The sequence below is a fragment of the Fundulus heteroclitus genome, chromosome 3, assembly GCF_011125445.2.
Source record: "Fundulus heteroclitus isolate FHET01 chromosome 3, MU-UCD_Fhet_4.1, whole genome shotgun sequence".
Taxonomy (NCBI): domain Eukaryota; kingdom Metazoa; phylum Chordata; class Actinopteri; order Cyprinodontiformes; family Fundulidae; genus Fundulus; species Fundulus heteroclitus.
In genome coordinates, this window is record NC_046363.1 from 42901552 (window position 1) to 42924376 (window position 22825).

The 22825-nt window shown below is 39.3% G+C and overlaps 1 protein-coding gene across 1 annotated transcript; it reads right to left on the reverse strand.

Annotated features, from left to right (window-relative positions):
• Nucleotides 1–1235: 1235 nt before the first annotated feature.
• zmp:0000000881 (testis-specific serine/threonine-protein kinase 1) lies at nt 1236–11934 on the reverse strand. The gene is made up of 5 exons (XM_012876679.3): nt 11845–11934; nt 9884–10048; nt 6205–6343; nt 5565–5672; nt 1236–2779 (listed from the first exon to the last, which is right to left on the reverse strand). The coding sequence occupies exons 2-5, from the start codon at nt 10027–10029 to the stop codon at nt 1889–1891; spliced, it is 1284 nt and encodes a 427-aa protein (XP_012732133.2). The 5' UTR covers nt 10030–10048; nt 11845–11934; the 3' UTR covers nt 1236–1888.
• Nucleotides 11935–22825: the final 10891 nt, after the last annotated feature.

Below are 22825 nucleotides of genomic sequence, written 5' to 3' on the forward strand. Positions count from 1 at the left end.
AGACCCTCACTGGATTTATCTTGAGAATAAATTAGACACAGAAGGACGTTACATCCGGTTACACTGGATTTCATTTATTTCATTCAGAGTAAAAGAAGTCTGAATAAGCGTGCATGCCACACTTTTCAGAGTTGAAAACACTTTTGCACTTCTCAATACTGATCTATCACCTGGAATCCCAAGAAAATACAATGTAGTTTGTGGTTTTAATGAGACACAATTGGGAAAAACTACGAGTAATTTAACAAGGCACTGAAAACTGTCTGAACAAGTGGTCTCAAATCCAAATCCTGAAGGGCCTGCATGCTGCAGCTTTTACATGTTTCCCTTGACCTGAATCAGATAGTTGAACCGTCTCAGTAGCATGCAGTCGAGCTCCTCATAGCTCTGCTAATGAACTCATATTGGAGTCAAATGTGTTGAAGCAGAAGCATCTAAAATAGCGAAATTGCCTTTTCCTTTTCTTTTTCCAGAAAACACAGGCTTCCAAATCATCCTAAGTGTGACAACAGCCCCCCCTGCTGTTTGGTCTGTACCTGCAATCAGAAATATGATGACTACTATTAATAACCTCTTTAGAAAGTACCAAACTTAATGTAATTTAAGTTTGTTTTTAAAATTAATGGCTTGATATTATGTTTACCATATAGACTTCATAGGTTGGTAAAGGTAGTCAATTTTTATTTCTAGAAATGAAGGTAAAAAACACCCAAGTCCCCTTTTAAATAACTGTGTGCATGCAGAACACTGTGAACAACCAACAGATAAGGTGATCCGTGTCCACTTTGCCTTTAAAAGTTGACTGTAGGTACGCATCAGGCTAAAAGACATTTATATTGTTAATATTATATAGTTTTAAAAAGGTGTGGCAATGCTGAAACGTTCTAGTTTTTAGAAACCATTGTTGTATGTTATAAATTAACCCATGTATAAAGTTATTAATTTCAAAAAAGGATTCTGGGATATCTTTAGAAAGACAGGTTTAATGCATTAAAACAGAAAACGATACAATTACATTTTTGACCCATTTTGTTGGGAAGGGGGCTGAAAATGTTTCATTCTCCAAAGGGGCGGGGGAATAACAGAAAACGTTTGTGAACCACTAGTTTAGTTTAATTTCCCAAAGTCTAGAATCTGTATGAGCCAAGACACAAATACCAAATGCAGGCACACCGTACGCCGAGATAAATCAAGTCTGACAGGTTTCACAGCTCATAAACAGATCACAACGCAAGTTCTGATCTAAGCAAAACTTTATTCAGAAAGGGCTAAATCACTTTATACAATGGATTAAGTAGAAAGTATAGACTGGTGCTGAGGAATGTAAAAATACATGGCAAAAAAAAGTGAGAGGTTGAACAACTTTTAGATGACAGACAATAAATAAATAAAAGAAAAACAGGAGACACGAGGGTCAGACAGTTCAATAAGCAAGACTACAGGTGAAATAGAAATTTAAAAAACATAACCGTAGATTAAATAAAGAAGATATTAAAAAAAGAACAACATTACAGCTGGTAAAAAAAGAGGACAGCACATCTTTTAATTTTTCTCCTTCCACCGACATTAAGCTCTGGCGGATATTGTGCTGTCAAACGTGACCCGACAGGCAGGATGGCAGAATGTATATCGAGGGGTTTTCTCCTCTTTAGTCGTGCATATTTACAGCTCATTTTAAGTCCCTATCTTCCCTTTTACCACCATCCTCTTTTCTTACAATACACCCTGATGCTGCCGCATGCAGACTGCAAATCCTGTAAACATGTTTAACTCGCCCCCTGGTTCCTGAGGAATAGATGCTGTCCACCAGGTTCACACCATGTTCTCTTAAAAGTCCTTTTATGAGTCTGTTGTCTTTAAAGACATGGAGTGGTTCAAAGATCTTTTTTTAGTCTTCGACTTTAACATCTTTATATCTGATAATTTTACCACCCTCTGTCTCCACCGTCTGCTCCCATGTTTCAATTTTCCCATTGTTCTTCTCAACGCGCCGCATCTGCAGTTTCCCTGTTTTGGGCAAACTGTTGGGAAGATCCCGAGCAGCTTTGTATTTCTGCTTCAGCTGTTCGATAGTAGGTGGAACATTTGTCCTGCCGGGCGGGAACATAGGCTGGCGTCTGTTTCTGTCCTCGGACAGCTTTGTGAAGGGACTGCCAGTCGGCCGAGGCTGGGGGCGCAAAGGCTGGCGCATCATTTCTGGTCTGGGTGTTGGCTCCCATCGTGGAGATGGTGCAACTCTGTCTCTGTGGAATGGAGAGGGATCTCTGGCTTTAATAAATGATGGCGGGTCGCTGATTGCCCCTAAAGGATTCTTGACAGGCGGGTTTAAACGTCTATCCATTGGTGATGGAGAGCTCTTCCTGGGAGCATCATCAGTCGATGTTGGCTTGAGATCTTTCTTAACTGGTGCACTTTTTCCGTTCGCTGCTTCTCCAGCTTTTCGTATCTCATCTATGACGCCCTCCATGGTGGCCCTCCGAAAGGGGTCTGTCTCCACCATCCTAATCACAGTCTCACAGTATGGCTGACCCTGCAAGGTCTCCTTGATCTTAGCAGGATTGACGGAGGGCGTGTGAAGCCGAACCCGGGCGTAAAGCTCAGCAATGATCTTCCCCATGGCCCAGACGTCTGAACGCTGACTTCGTTGGCTTCCCCTCCTAAGGACTTCTGGAGCTGAGTACGCCTCGTTCCCCATGTCTATAGCAGAGTTTAGACCGTGTCGGAAAAACTTCGCCAGGCCCAGGTCAATGATGACGGCTCTGCATGTCCCATGTTCCACCTGATGGAAAACAGTTCACAAAAACTTCAGTGAAAAATACCTTCACAAGTATGAAAATACACATTATAACTACTGGTAAAAAAGCTAAATATATTTCAAACAAATATTTTGCTAAACACAACATAAACTGCCCTGAGAATTGACAGCTATATAAATTTGCAGCTTTATTTTAAACCTCTGGATGCACAATATACAAGAAGGCTTTATTTAACAGTCTGGTGCTGGTCTGAAATACAGATAAAGTGGATTTTGAAGTTGTAAAGTTGCATTTGGATATTATAGTTATCTTATTATGGTAGTAAATGCATTAAAAAGAGAAAAAAGGCCCACATTTTGCAACTGACATGTTAAACTATTGGCCCAGATGTGTGCTTTGTCCATGTTTTGTATGTTGACTGAACTACTTTATGACGCATGTGTCTGTTTTTGGCTACCACAGATAATTGTCTGAGCATTTTAACTTGAGGTGAGCCTTCAGCGTATTGTGCACTTAAATGCTTTTGAATGCATAAAAGATTCAAATTGTTCCATCTTTCTTGAAGCGTTTGGGTGTAAACAACAATCCACTGAAGGTATTAGCATATATCAGATCATCTGCTTCCTCTCTAACACAGTGAGGCCGTGTGAGGACATATTTCTCCTCATCCGTGAGAAACCGTCTGCGTTGGGGAGGCGGTTTGCCTCAGGATCAGGAGACAATTGCAATCCTGTCCTCAAAGTACAGAGAGTGAGTTACTGGACAACACTGTCCAGTAACTCACTCTTCGCCTGGAGGACATTAAAGCATGGCTCAGTTTAAATGAGAACAAGACAGAAGTTATGTTGTTTGGACCGAGCTGCTGTCCCTCCCCAAACGTGGCTGATGGTCCCTAAAACTAGTTTGAAGCTCAGAGCTGACAGAGCTTTGCTGCTGCTGCTCCTAAGTTATGGAATAACTTTCCTGGTTTTAAATCTCTTTTAAAAAAACACACTTTTATTATTGATTGATTGATTAAATAATTCAAAGTCAAGACAAGAGGACACAGTTCATCCCATGGCTAAAACGAAGGACAAACAGGGAGTTAACAGCCAGACCATGAGGTACTCAGCAGTTGTTGGCAAAGATAAAGTTTTTCAGGCAAGAAAACTAATTCTTAACACTAATTACCGTAGCAGCATTGTTTTTTCTCTGTGACTGAGTCACAAAATGAGGCAAAGAAGGAGAAAAATGTGACTGCAGCTTCTGTCTGAGCCTCAGGCTCGACATAAAGTATTGAGTAGACAGTTGTTTAAACTAGAAATGCGAAGGCAAATGCCTGCAGGAATCAGACTAAAAATGTTAGTCAGAACTGGAGCAGAAATTACATCTGCAGGAATGCAGCCAGAATTTTTGTGAAAGTTTCAGTTTTTGGTGCAAGTGGGCATTTGGCCTTGTGTTGAATTGTTGGCCTACTGGACTCAACTCAGAGCTTTTAAAACACTTCCTCTTTAGGTTGCCTCCTGGGTTAAAGTGTTCAGACAGCATTTCTAATGGCCTGCTCCCCCTCACTGGACACATTACTATATAAAACTTCACTTTATGAAGTCAAATCTGAGCTGCAGCTGTTGTCTTGTAAAGGGTGTCTGTAAGTACTTAGTGCTGCGTCGTGCTGTGTTGTGTGTGACGTAATGTGACCTTGACTATCAGGTACTGCCTGTGACACAAGATCTGAGCCTCGTATGTAAAGTTGTTTAACCCTTTGTGATCAATCAGTGCCACCCACAAGTTCTGTCTCACCTTTCTGTAGCTGATCATAGTTATTTAGTCAAACCTTTTCTGTTGTGTCAAACATTTATGAACTAAACAATCACCGTCTTCTCTTCTGGATGCTGTGCAGTGAGCTGTTTTTATTAAACTCCGCGGCAGAAAGGAGCAGTCTGGCGATCTGATTCTCACATAAACGAATCCCCAGAGTTTTTTTTTAATCTCAACGCAGATATGCTGCATTTCCTGTTCTAGTGTTGGGTGAGCGTTCTGTAATTTGAGCGCTTGGTGTTCCGGGTTTAACGGCGTCACTCTTTGTTAACTATCCATAGCCTTCTTGGTGGCTTTGTGCACGGCTTTGGCTTCTTTCAAATGCATTTTTGCATCTTTTTTCATGCAAAATAAAATAGCTATTGTGAGCAACAAGCCTGAACACAGCGGAAAGGGCAACATTTTTAAGTGATGATGTATGCGAGCTGTTTAAACTCATGCACCTCTTCGGTTACCTTCAGCAGTATTTGGAGTTTGTGACTCATCTCGCCGTGCCTCTCCAAAGACCAGCTATGTTTTATAAGCTTCTGCCCACATAGAGTTTGCTTTTGCATCCAGGCTTAATAAGCACTGGACATATTACCCTGAGGAGAAGAGGTTAGCTGGGTCGTTTTTTTTATTTTTGCACATCTATTTTGAATAACAGTCAGTCGGCACCTTCGCTCTCTATCCTGCTTTGTGTTTTTCTGCTCATTATATGGAGAGTCATCTGATCCCAAGCATGACTTTTAAAATAACATTTTAATAAAAAAAATGTTTAATCATTAAATCACATGATTATATATTGAACGATACAAAATAAATAGTGTGATTTTTATGAGAAACGTTATAATTATTGTTTACACTCAGAACAAAGTCATTGTAAATTTTTGAATCTGTATTATTGAACACAGTAAATTAATAAACTAGAGTTTTACCGCAGAGGGACACATTTATTCCGCCTCCGTTACAGCGGCTCTTTGCTCACATTTCACCCACTAACTCTTCATCCATCTGATCTTATACACTCACCATGATGTTTTCAGGCTTGAGATCCTGATGGACGATATCGTTCCTGTGGAGGTGAAGCAACCCTTCACACATCCCCGTAACAATAAAAGCTTTATTGGTCGCAGTCATCTGTTGGCAAAAAAAGGAGGAAGATCAAGTTCAAACCGATATTTCCATCTCTCTCAGCTGCTCTTTTGCCTTCAGGCATGTTGGGAGCCTAAAATCTGAATTTGTTAAGGCATACTGAATACACGTTAACACCTGAGCAGATACAGCTTTCACCTTTTAAAGCTGAAATGCGTATAAAAGCAGTTTTTAGAACAACGGCTGTAATTTATGGCAAATGTAGAAGCTAAAAACTCTCAGATGATTTTATTTCACATCACGTTTCTTTTTCTTTTGACTCTAAAGAATGAAATTTGGACTGAAGAATGTTATTTGAAGCTGTTGGTCATCAACAGAGAAACAAAACAAAAAAAACTGTCTAAACTTTAAATTTGTACAAGATGACTTTATCTGATGAGGATAATCACTAGATCTACCATAAACATCCACAACCAGCACATTTTTAGATATAAAACTTAAAAATGTAAAGAAATATAGACATTTTAAATAACCCTAGGTATGATTTGAGTTGTTATTCTTTACAAAGGGATCTTACCTGTATTTTGGACTTTGATGCCTGGAAAATCGTCGTCTCCAAATCTTCTCCAAAGATAAACTCTAGTGGAATAATCCATTTCCCTTCTTCCAGAGTGATGTTGCCCAGAAGCTTCACTATGTTGGGATGACTTGCTTTGCTGCAGATCAAATGATGAAAAGAAGAAGAAACTGCAGATTAAAAATCAAATAAAAGGAAAGTGCCCTCTGACAATTTCAATAAAGGTAATTTAGAAAGCGAAGGGGAAGGAACTGTGGTTTTTAAATTGTTTTACCAATAAGAAGCTAAATATTATGGCCTAAGCATGTTTTTTAGCCCTCTTTATTTGGACAACCAGAAATGAGATCCACCAGAAGCTTTTGTCCCTTCATTAGCATACAGAGTCCACCTGAGTGTTGTCTCATCTCAGGACAATCCAGATGTTCTGTTTGGACTTCAGAGTTTTTTTTGGAGAACATTAATGAACAAAAAGCATCAGGAAGACCAAGGAACACAGCGGGCAGGTCAGGGAGAACGTTGTGGAGAAGATTAACACAAGATTAGGTTGTAAAACAATATCCTGAGCTGTTGGAAATCCTACAGAGCTGTGTTCATCCATCATCTCTGGATGTACCAACACACCGCTGCCAAAACAAAACGACACGCCTGGCGTGGAGAAAATCATCCAGAGAGGCAGACAGGAGGCCGGTGGTAGCTTTAGAAGCTAAATGGACATCTCCTTAAACACACCATGAGACATGGTGATGGCAGCATCATGCTGTGGGGACGCTCTGTGGTCCACGCAGAATAAGGACACAAGTTATTAATACCCATAAGGGAATTTCAACTTAGCGGCAAAGCTGAAAGTATAGTATAAAATCTACTAAAGTAGAATAAAATTAAAAGAGATATCAGTGGCACTATTTTGGACATGATTAATCTATCCTTAGTAAATGGATATGTACCACAGGTTTTGAAAGTAGCTGTTATTAAACCTTTACTTAAGAAACCTTCTCTTGATCAAGATGAGTTAGTAAATTACAGACCTATATCTAATCTTCTTTTCTTATCTAAAATTCTTGAGAAAGTAGTTGCTAATCAACTTTGTGAACATTTACAAAGTAATGACCTACTTGAGGAGTTTCAGTCAGGCTTCAGAGCTCATCATAGCACTGAAACAGCTCTGGTGAAGGTCACTAATGATATTCTCATGGCCTCAGATAATGGACTTGTGTCTATACTTGTCCTGTTAGATCTCAGTGCTGCGTTTGATACAGTTGATCACAATATTCTCCTACAAAGACTTGAACATACTGTAGGGATTAAGGGGAAAGCATTAGGCTGGTTTAAATCTTATCTATCGGACAGATTCCAATTTGTTCATGTTAATAATAAATCTTCCTCAAACTCTAGGGTCACTTGTGGAGTACCACAGGGTTCAGTCCTTGGACCAATTCTCTTTACTATATATATGCTTCCGATTGGCAAAATTATCAGACAGCATGGGATTAATTTCCACTGTTATGCTGATGACACTCAGCTATATTTATCCATAAATCCTGATGAATCCAATCAATTACTTCGACTGCAGTCATGTTTTGATGACATCAAAAGCTGGATGACTTTAAATTTCCTGCATCTAAATTCTGACAAGACCGAAGTTTTATTCTTTGGGCCAGAGTCCTCAAAAAATAAACTTCTTAACCAATCACTTAATCTGGGTGGCATTAACCTGGCCTCTGGTAATAAAGTAAAAAATCTTGGTGTTATTTTTGACCAAGACATGTCATTTAAATCCCATATTAAACAGGTTTCCAGAGTTTCCTTTTTTCACCTCCGGAATATCGCCAAAATTAGAAACATTCTGTCCAGGAGTGATGCTGAAAAACTGGTCCATGCATTTGTTACTTCAAGGCTGGACTATTGTAATTCTTTACTATCAGGAAGTCGACAAAATGCAGTTCAAAGCCTTCAGCTGATCCAAAATGCTGCAGCAAGAGTTCTGATGAAAATCAACAAGAGGGATCATATTTCTCCAATTTTAGCTTCCCTTCATTGGCTTCCTGTTAAATCAAGAATATAATTTAAAATTCTCCTTCTAACGTATAAAGCCCTTAATAATCAAGCTCCATCATATATCAGAGCTCTGATTACCCCGTATGTTCCTAACAGAGCACTTCGCTCTCAGACTGCAGGTCTGCTGGTGGTTCCTAGAGTCTCTAAAAGTAGAATGGGAGGCAGATCCTTTAGCTATCAGGCTCCTCTCCTGTGGAACCAACTCCCAGTTTTGGTCCGTGAGGCAGACACCCTGTCTACTTTTAAGACTAGGCTTAAAACTTTTCTTTTTGACAAAAATTATAACTAGTGGCTCATGTTACTCTCAGCTACCTTTATAGTTTTACTGCTATAGGCTTAGGCTACTGGAGTATATCAGGATCTAATTTTCTCACTCTATTGAGTTCTACTGTTCTTCAATTATGCATTATGTGTTGTCATTTCTGCTTTAACTTTCTGTTCTCTCTCTTTTCTCTTCATAGTAGGTACACCTGGTCTGGCGTTCTGTTAACTGTGACATCATCCAGAGAAGACGGCTCACCCGCTACTACCATCTAATGTAGAACAGATTACTAGATCAATGTGTGCTTCTGTGCTTTTTTGTTTCTCTTGTTGTGTCTCTGCTCTGTCTTCTGTAACCCCAGTCGGTCGAGGCAGATGACCGTTCATACTGAGCCCGGTTCTGCCGGAGGTTTTTCCTTCCCGTTAATGGGTGGTTTTTCTTCCCACTGTCGCTTCATGCTTGCTCAGTATGAGGGATTGCAGCAAAGCCATGTACAATGCAGATGACTCTTCCTGTGGCTCTACGCTTCCCCAGGAGTGAATGCTGCTTGTCGGGACTTTGATGCAATCAACTGGTTTCCTTATATAGGACATTTTTGACCAATCTGTATAATCTGACCCAATCTGTATAATATGATTGAACTTGATTTTGTAAAGTGCCTTGAGATGACATGTTTCATGATTTGGCGCTATATAAATAAAATTGAATTGAAATTGAATTGAATATATAAAATAAGACAAACTCTGCATCCTGTTTGGATTCTGTGGTAAGATTTAAACAAAAAAAATCCTTTACAGGGGTGTCTCCATCCATCTTATTTGAGCTTGATTTAAAGAAGGTAAATATGAATGCAAAACTTACTTTTTGGATTTATTTTAATGAAAGCCACGTTTTTTTTCCTTCTATTGTGTGTGATGGTCCGTCACATAAAACATGGCAAAATATATTAAAGTTAATGGTGATTATGCAGTAAAATGAAAACTATGAATGTTTTTGTAAAGTGTAGTGTGAATATATTGGGTTTAGTATCACTATCGCAGCTGTTAACCAATTAAGTTTACTTACTTGCACTTTTCACAGATATTTCCTGCTCAGGAAAACTTTCTTTCTGATAATAGTTGGATTTTTTTTTTAAATAATAATTTAAAGTCAATGTGTGTTTTTATTAGTTATTTTTTTTGTCACCCATACTGTTCCTTAATAATAATCCATACCTGGATGACGGTTGTGTTATAATTCGTGGTAATAAGGAAACACAACTTAAAAAAAACATCCAGCCAATTTCTTACTAACCGCTCCGGGGTTCTAAGGAAAAATGCTGGATGTGTTTTTGGACTCAGCAGGAAACACTCTTGTTCTTACTTGTAAACTTCGCATTCTCGCTCCAGATCTTTCCGTTCGATGAGCTGCTGGGGGACCTTCTTCATGGCAGCCCAGGTGCCCTTGTACTTTACCCTGTAGACTTTCCCAAAGCAGCCTTTCGCCAGCGTTCCCGTTGAGTACGCCATCCTGGAGGTACGGGTAGATCTGAGGAGTGAGGACAGGACGGCATCGTTGAAATCATATAATTATAGAGGTAGACTGATTAATATTCAGTGAAGACCACGCTGTTTTTTTTCTTTTTTTGGTTTAAGCTTTCAGGTCAGGTTGATGCCCTGGCATGTTCTGCTGTTTGGATTTAAATTCATGTTTTGAAAGTGGAAAAGCTGCATTCCTGTAACAGTGAATTTCCTCCGTCAGCTAAAGCTCGATGTTATTACAGGAACAAATTCCAGCGGAGGCGTCTGAGGTGAGAATTTGGGCAGCACCTCTGGACCTACTGATTCTGGTCTTCATCACCTTTCTGGTGATGAAGACCAGAATCAGACCTCATTTTACTCCCATCCTGAGGTCTCTGTCTGCTGGCAACCTGCGCATTTTATAGTTGATTTTAAAATGCTTTAAAGTACTTAGAAAACAATCAATTATCTTAATCCTACATATTAATTAGATCAGACTTTTTCCATGAAGCCTTCCAGATCCCCAAGTCTTCTAATAAACTTTTTTTTTTTATAAATAATACCTCAAATAAGGACAAAACCCTCTGATGTGGCATCATTTTCTCATTGATGACCCTATTGACTGATTTTGACCAAGGTACTTTTTCTAAATCAAGTCTTCGTTTATGTAAATTGCCAGATATCTAACAAATTAGTTCAGAACCACCATGGCCAATAGTGATGCATACGTATACAGAAATGCACATTCATCCTTCCTGTCCTTTGACAGTAAATCCAAAAAGCTGATTTATATTATGTTACCTGAAAACATTTTGGTCTCAAAAGCTCATATTAAAGAAAATGTATCCACAGAGCAGTTTCAGTAACTGCAGTTTCAGTAACGATGATATTTGTGCAGAAATTTAAATGATTTAAATGAATAATAGTGTTTAATCAACTGGTTTTCAAAGTTTTGGATTCTGTCAGAGCAGCCTGTTCTCGTCAGACGGATTAACTTTCAGATCAAGGGTGTGTCACCTGTGCTGAGTAAGCAAGGAGTTCCTGCGAAACAGCACAGAAGTAAATAAAATACAGCCCATGACTGTGGACCAGTAAATGATCTTTCAATTCTATTCTAATCTATTCAAAAGCATAGAGAAACAAAAAAATAAATAAAATTCAAACCCATAAAAAAATCTTCTCGCTTGACAAACGAAAACCAGATCTTTTCACCTTGTGTAAATAAGAGATGCACTGATCCATCAAAAAAATGCAGATTGATTTTGATAAGCGTGTCAGGAATGACAAGCCTGGTATGCTCAGACTTTTCTCCAGAAATTTTCAGACAGTGGGTCAAGCATGCAAATAACAAAGAAGCTGACAAACTGGTAAATCCATACATGAAAGGAAGGTTTATTCTTAGGCTGGCTCTTACGGGGAACTGCTGGGTTGCCATGAAAGCCTGAAACGGATTTCTACCACTTAACTTTACGCGGCAGGGCCAGAACGAGGGTTTTACAGCAATAGAAACATTTAAAAAGGCTCTTTTGGTTTGTAACACTATAAAACTGGGTCCACTGTTCTTCCTAAGCTACATAACATTTGACCTGATTATTTTATTAATTTGTTTATCCGGCTAAAACCTTATTCACATCTTTCCCAAGGTGGGCCTGGCAGGACAGCAGCACAGTTAGAGTCATACAGTGACACATTCACAGGGTTTTAAATGGATAAAATAATAACTTTAACTAATATAAACTGACTTAGTCAAAAACTAGAGCAGTTCCTAAAGCTCCTTTCTTCGCTGCCTTTTATTTACCGTAAATGCAAACATATTGATCCTACCTTTTCGCTCTTGAAGGGAAGAAGTCCAGTCAGGTCTGAACATGACTTTACATTCCTCCCTCCCTTTATACCTGCTCATCCACACCTTCCTTCTTTGTGGTCCATAGCCTGGAGCAGAAAAAAACGTGACGATGGCTCATTGTATCCGGGTTGTAAAATAAGGAAACAAGCAGAGCCAATGAGAAGACGCGAGTTTCTGACCTTCAGGTGAGCAACAGCTCAGGTTTCCCTAACATGACTCACAGAAAATACTGGTTTCTGTCACTAAAAGGAGGTCTTACTGTAATATGACGTTTTCACCATTCTTGTGTGCCTATGTTGCTCAGAAACAAAAACAGTACAGTTAAAAAAACTTTTTTTCTATTATTACTAAATAGTTCTGATATTCTTACGAGTTATATGTAAAGGAGAAACTTTTTACCTATGTTCTCAAACAACTTCTACTGCTGTGAGAGTTTATTTTCACTGTGTGGTTCATCCTTCACCTCCTAGATATCATGTTTCGCTGTATAATCTGTTCCAATCTGTATAAAATGATCCAATTTGTATAAAATGATCCAATCTGTATAATGTGATTGAGTTTCACTTTGGAAAGTACCTTGAGATGACATGTTTCATGAATTGGCGCTATAGAAATAAAATGTATTTGAATTGAACTGAAAAATTTAGTCAGATTGAGCACGTCGGCAAGAAAAACCTGCTCTACAGATTTTATTTGTGCCAAAGCGGGAAAACGTTTCACAAATCTATCCATTGTCTTTGCTTCTTTAAAAAATATAGCAACAGCTCATTTCTCTCAAGAAGACATCCAGTATGGCAGATGTTATTGGATAATTTTTATTTTTTTGTTCGGTGATTTTAATCCTACTTGAATTACTATGCTGAGATCTGGTGACACACACAAAACTACTGCCGGGAATCTGTTTTGCCCCTGTGATAGTTTTAGTTTCCACTGGTGGGTGTAGTTGGACTGTGTGAGAGTTCCAGGGAACAGGTGGGAACAGGTGGGAACAGGTGGGAACAGGTGGGAACAGGTGTGCTCTGGCAGCTGGAGTATATGAGGAGCTGTTGCTTTTTGCTTTTGCTTTTGCTTTTGTTTTTTGCTTTTGCTTTTACCTCTAATTATGTCAGTTTCGGGCCTCCATAGAGGAGGAAGTGAGACCAGGAATTATGTAGAAAAACAATGAATGACAGACGGAAATGAGGGGAACCTGGGAGAAGAGATCCGTGAGGAGGCTGGTGGATGGTATTCTGTCCCTTCTAACCAACCAATAGGGAGCAGTTATCCCCTTAAGACCGCCCCCTCCTCATTTGCATAATGAGTCCGAAATGCATACGGTAAAGTAAAAATAGGAGACGAGGAAATGTAAAAAGATTAAAGGCATGTATAAAGAAAAAGCAAAACAAAATGTAAACATTTGTTGACGAAACACGTCAAAGAGAATGCGGATACAAACAGACAAAATGGTAATAGTCAGCTAACCGGATGTTCATGTAAGTATGTATACACATACTTACATGAAATAATATATTACATTTGATACAATAAATAACAAAATAAGTACAATACATTTCTGACTCTGGGTACAAAATTGACTTTATTAGAGAACGTGGTTATATTCTCATATTTAAAGTGAGTGGAAGGTGTTTGTGTGTTTTTATTTTGTACTTTGTCATAAAGGGAGTTGTAGATTTTGTTTTGTATATAACATGTCATAATGGTAACAATCTGTTTTTTTTGGGGGGGGGGACGGGGGGGCAAGAAGCAGAATCATGATAGAAGAGTAAAGAACTCAATTATTTTTAACATCAGACTTGTTGGATTTTTTCAATCTGGGCTCATTTGAAAGTTCAAAGCAGGCAATTTCTATTTTTAATGATGCAGAGTGTGAATTACTGTGGGAAATTCAATAATTGTACTGTACAATAACTAAGACTAACTGTTTGTATTGTGTGTTAAATAAAATAAAAAAGACTGCATGCTGATAAGGTACAATTTGTTGATGTATTTTATTTTAGATGTTAACACAGCAAGAAAGTTGGTCTGAGTATTGAAAGATATTGAAAGATATTGTATTACAATAAAGTGTATGATGAGTTAATGTAGCTAAATATTAGACATAGACATGTCACACACACACGCGCACGCACACACACACGCTGTTTAAATGCAGAGACTGGACATAAAATATACACAACTGTTGTTTTCTCTCTATTGTGTTAAATCCCAAACTGAAACGTGAACGAGGCTCTCGTGTTAAACCCTGAGAAATGGCATCACTAAAGTTTGAAAAGTTCAGAAACGCAACATTCCTGAGAAAATAAACAGTGTAACAGCGCCATCTGCTGGCAAACCAATGTCAGCACCTCACAGAATAAGAACAAATCTGTTTATAACGTCTGCAGGTTGGGCATGTTGTTGCAGTAAATTTGATTTTTTTTAGGTTTTAGTCAATCAAGCCTAAAATAAAGAGCATTTTAAGGTAAAAATTAAGGTTTTTGATTGAAGATGTTAAGTTGAAAATTCAGGGCCAGCTCTTGGTATAGGCCACACTTAGTTGGTTGCCTCGGGTGATGCCTGCTGTAAGAACTAAATAAATATAGAAAAAAAAAGAACTAAATAAATAAATAAGGATAAATAAAACCAATAATGTGCAGTCCTGACTGGCGCTCTGTTCTCATGCTCCATATTGTCACATCCAGCACCGCACCAACAGGACCAAGACTGCTGTTTCAGTAACTGGGTCAGTTACTGCATTAATTTCAGAAAGGGTTCTATAATAATGGATGTGCAATGGTATCTATCAAAGTTATCCAGATTATTTGTGTTATAAAGAGTTTTGATGTAGTGCCGATCTGCAACGTGTCAAGCTAGAAGGATAATCAATAGAACCTGATTAAAACACTGAATAGTTGATCTGCTGTTCAGATATTTTCATGCCAGGAGAAATAAAACATTAAAGTAATGCCAGACCTTCAACTTGATCAGATGGTTCCAGAGTTAACCTCTGTTTTATGGGAGGACACTGCTGGGGCCACGCTTCTCACACGTTCAGCTAGAGGCACAGAGCAGTAACTGGAGCACGTCTGCCTTGCCTTGCCCTGCTGCCTCCTTCAGGAAGTGCAATGGGCCGAATGGGCTCTCTACCAGCCCTGAAAACAGAAAAGTCTTTACACACCATCCTTGCACCATGGCCGCAGACTGTGAGGAGAGAGCTGAGGTCGGCAAGCTTCCACCTCTTAAAGGTCACCACAGCGACCATCAAATCATTACTTATGATGTGATGAGCCCAGGGTCATGTAGCCCACAACTGCCCAGTGGCAGCCCCCCAAAGCCACCCAGCAAGGAAAACGCAGTGGTTCTAGTGAGGACATCACCACACAGCAGCTTGCCTCCTGACTTACAAATCACCACTGAATACCAGCCATGCCAGGCCCTGAAAGACACAGGGTCTACAGTTTACTCCCAGGGACCCTCACCCAACTCCCTCTGGACTGGTCATCCGCCAACACTCAGCTGATTTCTGCAGAAAAGACTGCAAATCCAGGCATGGGGCATTAAACTGGTGCATGTGTTTTGACTTCCATGATCAGTGCATCATCAGGCTTGATTTGCAGAGCCTCTGAGGTCCCTGTTTCCAGGTTTCAGGGCCAGCCATCCCCCTTGACAGGGATGCTGGCCCTCCAGCATGGTCAGGGGGTGGAGGATCAGCTGCTAGAGCCTGGTGTGAGCAGCCTACCATCACCAATGGCCAAGCATCAGAGGTTAAACAGGAACATCAGGGCACCAGTCAGAAGAAAATGCCTTGATTAGACCCCAACCCCCTTATCCTTTTCTGCTGTTGTCGATTATTTGTCACATAAATGCTTCATATCTTCAACCTGATTTTTTTTATACAAAAGACGATCCGAGGAAATACAAAATAGTGCTTTTAAACCATGATTCCTTTAATTAAGAGAAAAGGTTACCCAAATCTAAAGTAACTGACTCCTAAACCTGGTTGAGCCACCCCAGCAACAACTGCCTTCAAATGTTTGCATCACTATGGATGAATGTTGGCAAATTGCAGGATTTTTCAGCATGGCAGTCCTATTGCAATGCTTTAGATGTTGGTCTGAGTTTTTTTTTTTTTTTTTTTTTTTTTTTTGAGAATGTCCCTACTTGACCTCTAAATACATTTTACAATCCATCCATCTATCCTTTGCCCAAGCGCTTTTCCTTGCAGGGAGGCTGCTGTCCATCTCCAGCAGTCACGTGGTTAAACACAACTAGTAATGCCATCGGCTACTTCCGCTTACCAGTTGTATAAAACAAATTTGCAAAACGTTTATAACGTTAAATAAAAATGTGCTCCGTCCAGTTTGATTTTGAGCTCACGCCTTTTGTCAGCGCAAAGATGTGGGTCCTCCGCTTTCTGGTGGGAACTGGGAAACCAGCGCCTCGTTTACAGCTTTATTAGCTACTAAAGCTGAACCGTCGCTAATAAAAGGCTGGCACACGGCGAGGTGCCAAAGCTTCCCACATACCAAGGCGCACTCACCGGCAGGTTACGTCCAAATGTTCTAAACTGCTCCGTGGAGCTGCGCATAAAGTTTAATACCAGTTGTTCCCATTTACCGCCCAACCAAGAGGCGAAACAGCATTACGCACGAAAATTGCACATTTTACGCGCACATCAAATCTGATTGGATGTTTCTCTACTCATCACTTGATTTAATGTTAAATTGAAGCAGCGAATTTTCTGCGTATTTGTGGACGCCTGTCATCGCAGACGGATGTTCCAGCGTGTGAAACACGTCATCTTCAGGTGGAATTTACTCCGGACGCCTGACACTTGGACATCTGGATGGACTAAATCGTGCTTTTGCGTTTTTAAATTCATGGGAAAGGCGATTTGCTACCAGGGCAGCCCTAACTGACATGTGGAGAGGAGCAGATAGCTGGAGGAGGCAGGGGCTCACAGCGTTCAACTCATTCTAACAATATTTGTAACTAGATTATTTTCAGAGGATCACAGATAAAAACTATTTCTATAGTTGATACAAAAGAGTGTATTGTACTACACTAAAATGAAATATAAAATGTATTTAAATGAAGCAAATAATTTAGTTCAAAATGACCTATTTGAGGAGAACCTGGAGAAGAATGCAGACTGGACGGTGCACCCCACTCTCCAGCCCCACCTCTAAATCACACCTACGTAATGGGCGCGTGCAGTTGCCCCTTCCTGTGAGCAGCACGCGCCTCCAAGGTGTTACAAGCTCGTGCGCAAGCAATTCACATGCGTGACAACCATCCGTGAAAGCAGCGGGGAGCTCCGAGGAGCATGAATGCGACTCTTCAGATCTTCGTGGAAACCTGAGGGGTCTTCTGACTGGACGCTGCTTCTATTCACACCATCCCAGTTCGCACAGAACTGACGAACCTGCCTATGAGATGGAACAGCAGAAAATCTTGTACCAGGGAGTTCGCAGCCGTTCAATATGCGCACATTTCACGTCATGTTTTAATCAAATGGCGCAAGATGTGCGCCAGATGCTTAAGCATGCGCAGCTGGGAAGGTATTTGCATGCAGGCGCAAAAGCCGAACGGTGGCGGAGTATTTCCTCCCTTTTACCTCAAATCTTTAATATTCGCTATGACGTATCCATTCTGACAGGTAATTAAAGGTGAATCTCCACCTCCAACTTTCCAAACAGACGTTTCTGTCCAAAATTTGTGAAAATTAGATTTACCATAAAACTTAGTGACTGCAAAAGTTTGGACTTAGAATGAACTAACAATACTGATACCGATATTATTCTTATTTTTATTTATTTTATCTGGTCTGTATTAATACGTTCTTCTTTGTTAATTTATTACTTTGGGATGAACTTGTAGTATGTGTATTTTTAATCGTTTTTATTGATGTTTTTCGTTTATCAAAGCGCCACAGGCTGTTTTCAAATCAGTGTAGAACAGGAGGTTGGTGATTCGTGTGTGGCATTTGCGAGATGGGATCAAGGACTGCGTGACATATTATGTTTAGATGTTGTTAATGGCATAAAAAATAGGACTAATTATACAAAGAAATTATTAAATAACTGTTGCAAAGACATTTTTTTCAAATTTTCTCTGTTGTCGTACAACTTTATGTGCCTCTGTTAGTCCTGGCTGCGTAGGAAATGGGTGGGAGTGGGGTGAAGAGTGAATCTGTTGGACATGGAAATTCTGGATTATGATGCATCACTTTGTGCTCTGGAATGTTGTATATTAATTTTGAGATGAAAGATCGCAATACAATAAACTGCGCTGACTTGGGTTGAAAGTAATTTTAGTCATAAACTATAAGATGAAATTGCAGAAGTAGCACAAGCTTGAGGTTTTTCTGTTTGTTTTGTGTGGAAAAAAAATCTGTCATTTTACGCACAAAGCGCTCAAATGAGTTTTTGATCAAAAAAGTCAAATCAAACAATATTTGTGTCCTATTTGGTACAGGCCTAAGAAATCTGACATAATAATACTGGATTATGATGCATCACTTGGTGCTCCGAGATGCTGCATATTAATTTTGAAATAAAAGATCGCAATGAAATACATTGGGCTGACATGGATTGAGAGTATTTTTTTTAAAGTCATGTAATATTCGCTTAAAATAAGATGAAGTAGTAGAAGTAGCACAACCTTGCCGTTTTTTGTTTGCTTGTTTGTTTGTTTGTTTGTTTGTTGTGTGTGTTTGCGTGACAGAAATCTGTCATTTTACGCACATGGCTCCAAAATAAAATTTTGATCATAAAACGTCAAACCAAAAGACAAAAATCTATTATTTTTTATCAGGCCTAAGAAATCTACCATATGCGTCCAACATTCCAAAATAACAACTTTTATTATTATTACCACCATTCACAACTTGCTCAGATATCGTGTGCGCCTATTTCACGCGTGTTCGTGGTGTGGGAACGTGGGATCAAGTCTTTTCACAGCAGACGGACTTTGTCAACGACGTATCAGATTTAGCAGGTAATAAAAGCGAGGGTGAAGCTTCCTGGTCCACATTCCCACGATGAGAACAGAGCTGCCGGACACGCTCCCACTGTCACACTTGGAGCCACGCCGCATCTGGCTGCGTGTCGCTCACTGCGGACCGGTTCTCCCTTTTGCCGCAAGCCGCCCAGAAGACTGGCTTCAGCAACAAGATCCGCCTGTCCTGATTGTTCATCAGCTTGATTTAAATATATCCTCTTGAATTTTAGGGTAAATTCATTCTTACACGTCTTCTTGCCACTAAAAGCAACAGCAGCCATGTAATGTGTGTATCACATAATTATATAGTGATAATTGCACATACAAGGCAAATCAATTGTGCTGCAAACTGCACTCCTGGAGATGAAGGAACATTGTCTGAAGGCATTAACTGATCTTCTAAGAAAATCCTGAAGTTAAAGTTATGTGCTTTCTTAAAAAAATAAGCTGAACAAAGCCCAAAATCAAAATAGAGAGCAAAACAAAGTGAAACACAGAAAGTATGTGTAAATGATAAATAAAAGGCATATCCAGCGTATCAGTTGAAATGAAAAAAATGTGGTTGAAAAAGATACAAAAGCTACATTAATAACTGCAGCTTTGAAAGGATTGTGAAGAAAAAGCGTTCAAGAGTTGGAGTGCAAAGATGTTCTGGTCCCACGTTGGTGAAGCTGACTCCAGAACCGACGCAAAGAGAAGTAACCAGACCCTTTAGGCACTCTATAATTCTGATGAATGGATATAATAGTATTTATTTATTATTAAGGTGTCTGGCTTCAGAATCACATTCGTGCGCTAAAACCAGTGACTGTGAAATAATCTGCCTGAAACCCCAGCAGGTCCTGCAGCAGCGAACAGCAAACAGGCGGTGGCGGAGCAGGGCGCAGCGCCAAGGCCGGGATACCGGGATCCGTTCCCAGAGGAGAACCTCTACCTGAAGAACTACTTCCCAGATCCTCCCGACTTCTCAGAAATCCACGTCATCTACTAGAAATCAGCACAGACTACCGAAACAAACGTCAGCGCAGCAGGAGATGCGCCCACTTTTAGTTTCTTCTTCTTCTTGTTGTATTCCAGAGGTGAGAAAAATGGAGCCAAACGAGAGACATTCCACCGGGAAGGACCGAACCGAGACTTTCCCACGGATACAATTCAAGACGAGCAAGAACCAGACTTCTCACCAGAGTGCGCAAAGTGTGCGGCCAGAAGGACCGTGAACGACGCGTTATTTCCAACAGCTAATCTGAAGAGCAAATGGAAGCTGGTGTTTCGCTTTCCCACGAGAATAAAACAGGAAAGGGTCTTTGGCGGAGCTGGAAATAATAATAAAATAAAACAAATAAAAATGTATGACAATCGAAACGCATTCACCCATAATATTACTTCGATTTTTTTTTGCTTTTGTAAGATTACTCTCCAAAGAAGGTCTATCGTTCATAATTCTAATCCTAATTATTACAATAAATTGCATTTTGTTTTTTACAAAACTTTCACAATCAGGGCACCGTTTCCATTCATATTATCCCCAGCGGTCAACCTAATGACAGACATTGAACGCAGACCGACCCCCACCACCAAACACCTTCACGTCCGTTTGAAATGCAGCAGGCAGCGGACACGCGTGGAAAACAAACGGCCCCTAAAGGCTCCTGGTGTTAACATGGGGGCCGATTAGCATGGAAACAAAGGCGAGCATGCGCAATGGAGATGTGTGGACTTAGCATATAAGGAGAACGTTGCCCATGTTTGATAGATACAGCTGACGTCTTGGTGGCAAATGTTTATTTCACATTAAGTGAAGCCATGTATACATTTGCATATAAAGACATTACATATTTAAAATGATTTGCCAACTTTAATTACATCAAGTCTAACAGGTGGATGTGGCAGTTAAATGTTTAAGAAAAATGTATTTTAGTTCATAAGATTTTCTGACATCTTCATATTAAAATTACTTTTTAAACATTAGTGTACATTGTCTTGCATTAGTATTTACCACATATGAACCTTTTCACTAATTAACAAGTAACAGCAACATATATTGTTGGGTTTTTATGTGATAGCCCATCACTAAGAAGAGGAAAATTGTCCAAGTTAAGGAAAGGGACACAACGGCTCTGATTCTTATTTCATGAATAAAACTCAGAAAATTGTGGTGTACTTTTTGTTACCGCTAAATTGAATAACTGGGATTTACCTTTTACACACAATCAAAGGAAGAACGTTACAAAAATCGTAACATTTTGAAAAGGATTGCATAAAAATAAACACATTTTAAAATGCAATCTCCCAGCATGTAAATGGAAAGTTGAGTGGAAGGAAAACATCTAACTTGGTTGTGTCGTGGCAAAATTTATAATATTCAAACATTGTTATGATGAAGGTGACCCAGTCGGATTTAATTAATTCATTCTGGAAGAAGAGAGCAATGATTCAATGAAACTGTGACTTATCATGAGAGCGGACTCTCTCTTCATCTGTTCTGTTACAGATTCTGGCGGCTTGGGAGCAAAAGTATACTTTGCTCAAAGTTCATAAGGATAATAAAGAAATAACATAACCATAAGTTTATAACCATGAGATTTCTATCACAGTTCCTGTCAGCAGGAATGATTATCAAACCCACAGATTTCTGGTTCTGGTTTATCTGTAACATTTTAAAGCACATTCAGACCCCTCCCAGTGAGCTGTTATTTTCATGAATCTACCGTTTATTTATTGGGATTTCTTTCATTATTGATAGACACAGACAGAGACTGGTTATGTTCCGCCTATCAGCTCTTGGTCCATGTTGGTGGAGTTTTAATAAATGAAACACAACAAATTAGTTTTTTAAGCTGTTTATTAAAAGTCGGCAGGAAGGACAGATTTTGGAATCCTGTTTCTGAAAATAGTTGTCATAGATTTACACTTCCCTATTTGGGAGACCAATCCTTAGAAAACAAAAGAAAATAAAGAAAATCTGCTGTTCCTTAGAAAAGAATTCATACCCCTTTAACTTTTTTAGATTTTCACACAAAAATAACAAGAGTAAAGACAAAAAACAGTTTAATTTATCAGGTAGAAATGCCCACCAAGCCAACCTGGCCCTTTTTTTGAAAATACAATTTGCTGTTAAATTATGAATTAACTGTTATCTGAAAGCCAAACCTGGACCTGATTACTGCCTGACCTGCAGAACCCAGCAATCATTTAAATAGCACCAGTCTGGCAACATGAAGTAGACAACAATTTTTTTTTTATAAGCAATGCATCCTGTTATGATCTAAAGAGATTCAAGAACAGATGAGAAACATCTCACCTGTTCTTGATGAGATGTGGACTTTGATTATTGTGGCCTAGTCAAAGTCCACAAGTAAATCTCTTTGAGGAACTGTGGCGTGACGTCAAACAGGACGTTGGTGTTTGAAAACCCTCTAATTTGCTCAATTAAAACAATTCTGCAAAAAGCAAATTGATGAAATTCCTTTACAGTAAAAATTAATTGCTAATTATAGCAGATTCTCCTTAACGAGTAAAACCATCATTTGAAAAGTGGGTTTTGCAGTTTTCTCTAATATCAGATTTTTTTTATCCTTTCAAACGTGTTACAGAAAAGTTAAAAACCTGACAAACGTGTAAGGGAACAAACATTTTCTTACAGAACCACATGTGATTGATCAACATGAGGTAGTGTGAGGGAAATATTGCTTTGTTTTCATGATATTTTCTCATGTATAAATCCTAAAAGCGCGTCTGTGTTCACTCCACGAGTCAACGCTGTGGAAGTCTCTACCTGGATTACTTTAGTTTTGAACTAGGGACATAAAAATTAAAAGAACTGAACCAAGGGTCTGGGCCATTAATTAGTTAGCTAATTATGAAACTATTTCTGATGTTTTACGCCATTAGCAATGGTGACAGTATATTTTAAATATTAATATTTAGAATTTAGCACTCCTGTGCAACGTGTGACGGCATGTATTTTTGCACTGAAAC

Bases quoted from the DNA above. Each gene is read 5' to 3' on its own strand.
- zmp:0000000881 (XM_012876679.3), bottom strand. From the start codon at position 10,029: ATGGCGTACTCAACGGGAACGCTGGCGAAAGGCTGCTTTGGGAAAGTC. The intron at 5,673-6,204 runs GTAAGATCCCTT...TTTTGCCAACAG, and splicing joins CATCAAAGTCCAAAATACAG to ATGACTGCGACCAATAAAGC. The intron at 2,780-5,564 runs GTGAGTGTATAA...GTTTTCCATCAG, and splicing joins TCAAGCCTGAAAACATCATG to GTGGAACATGGGACATGCAG.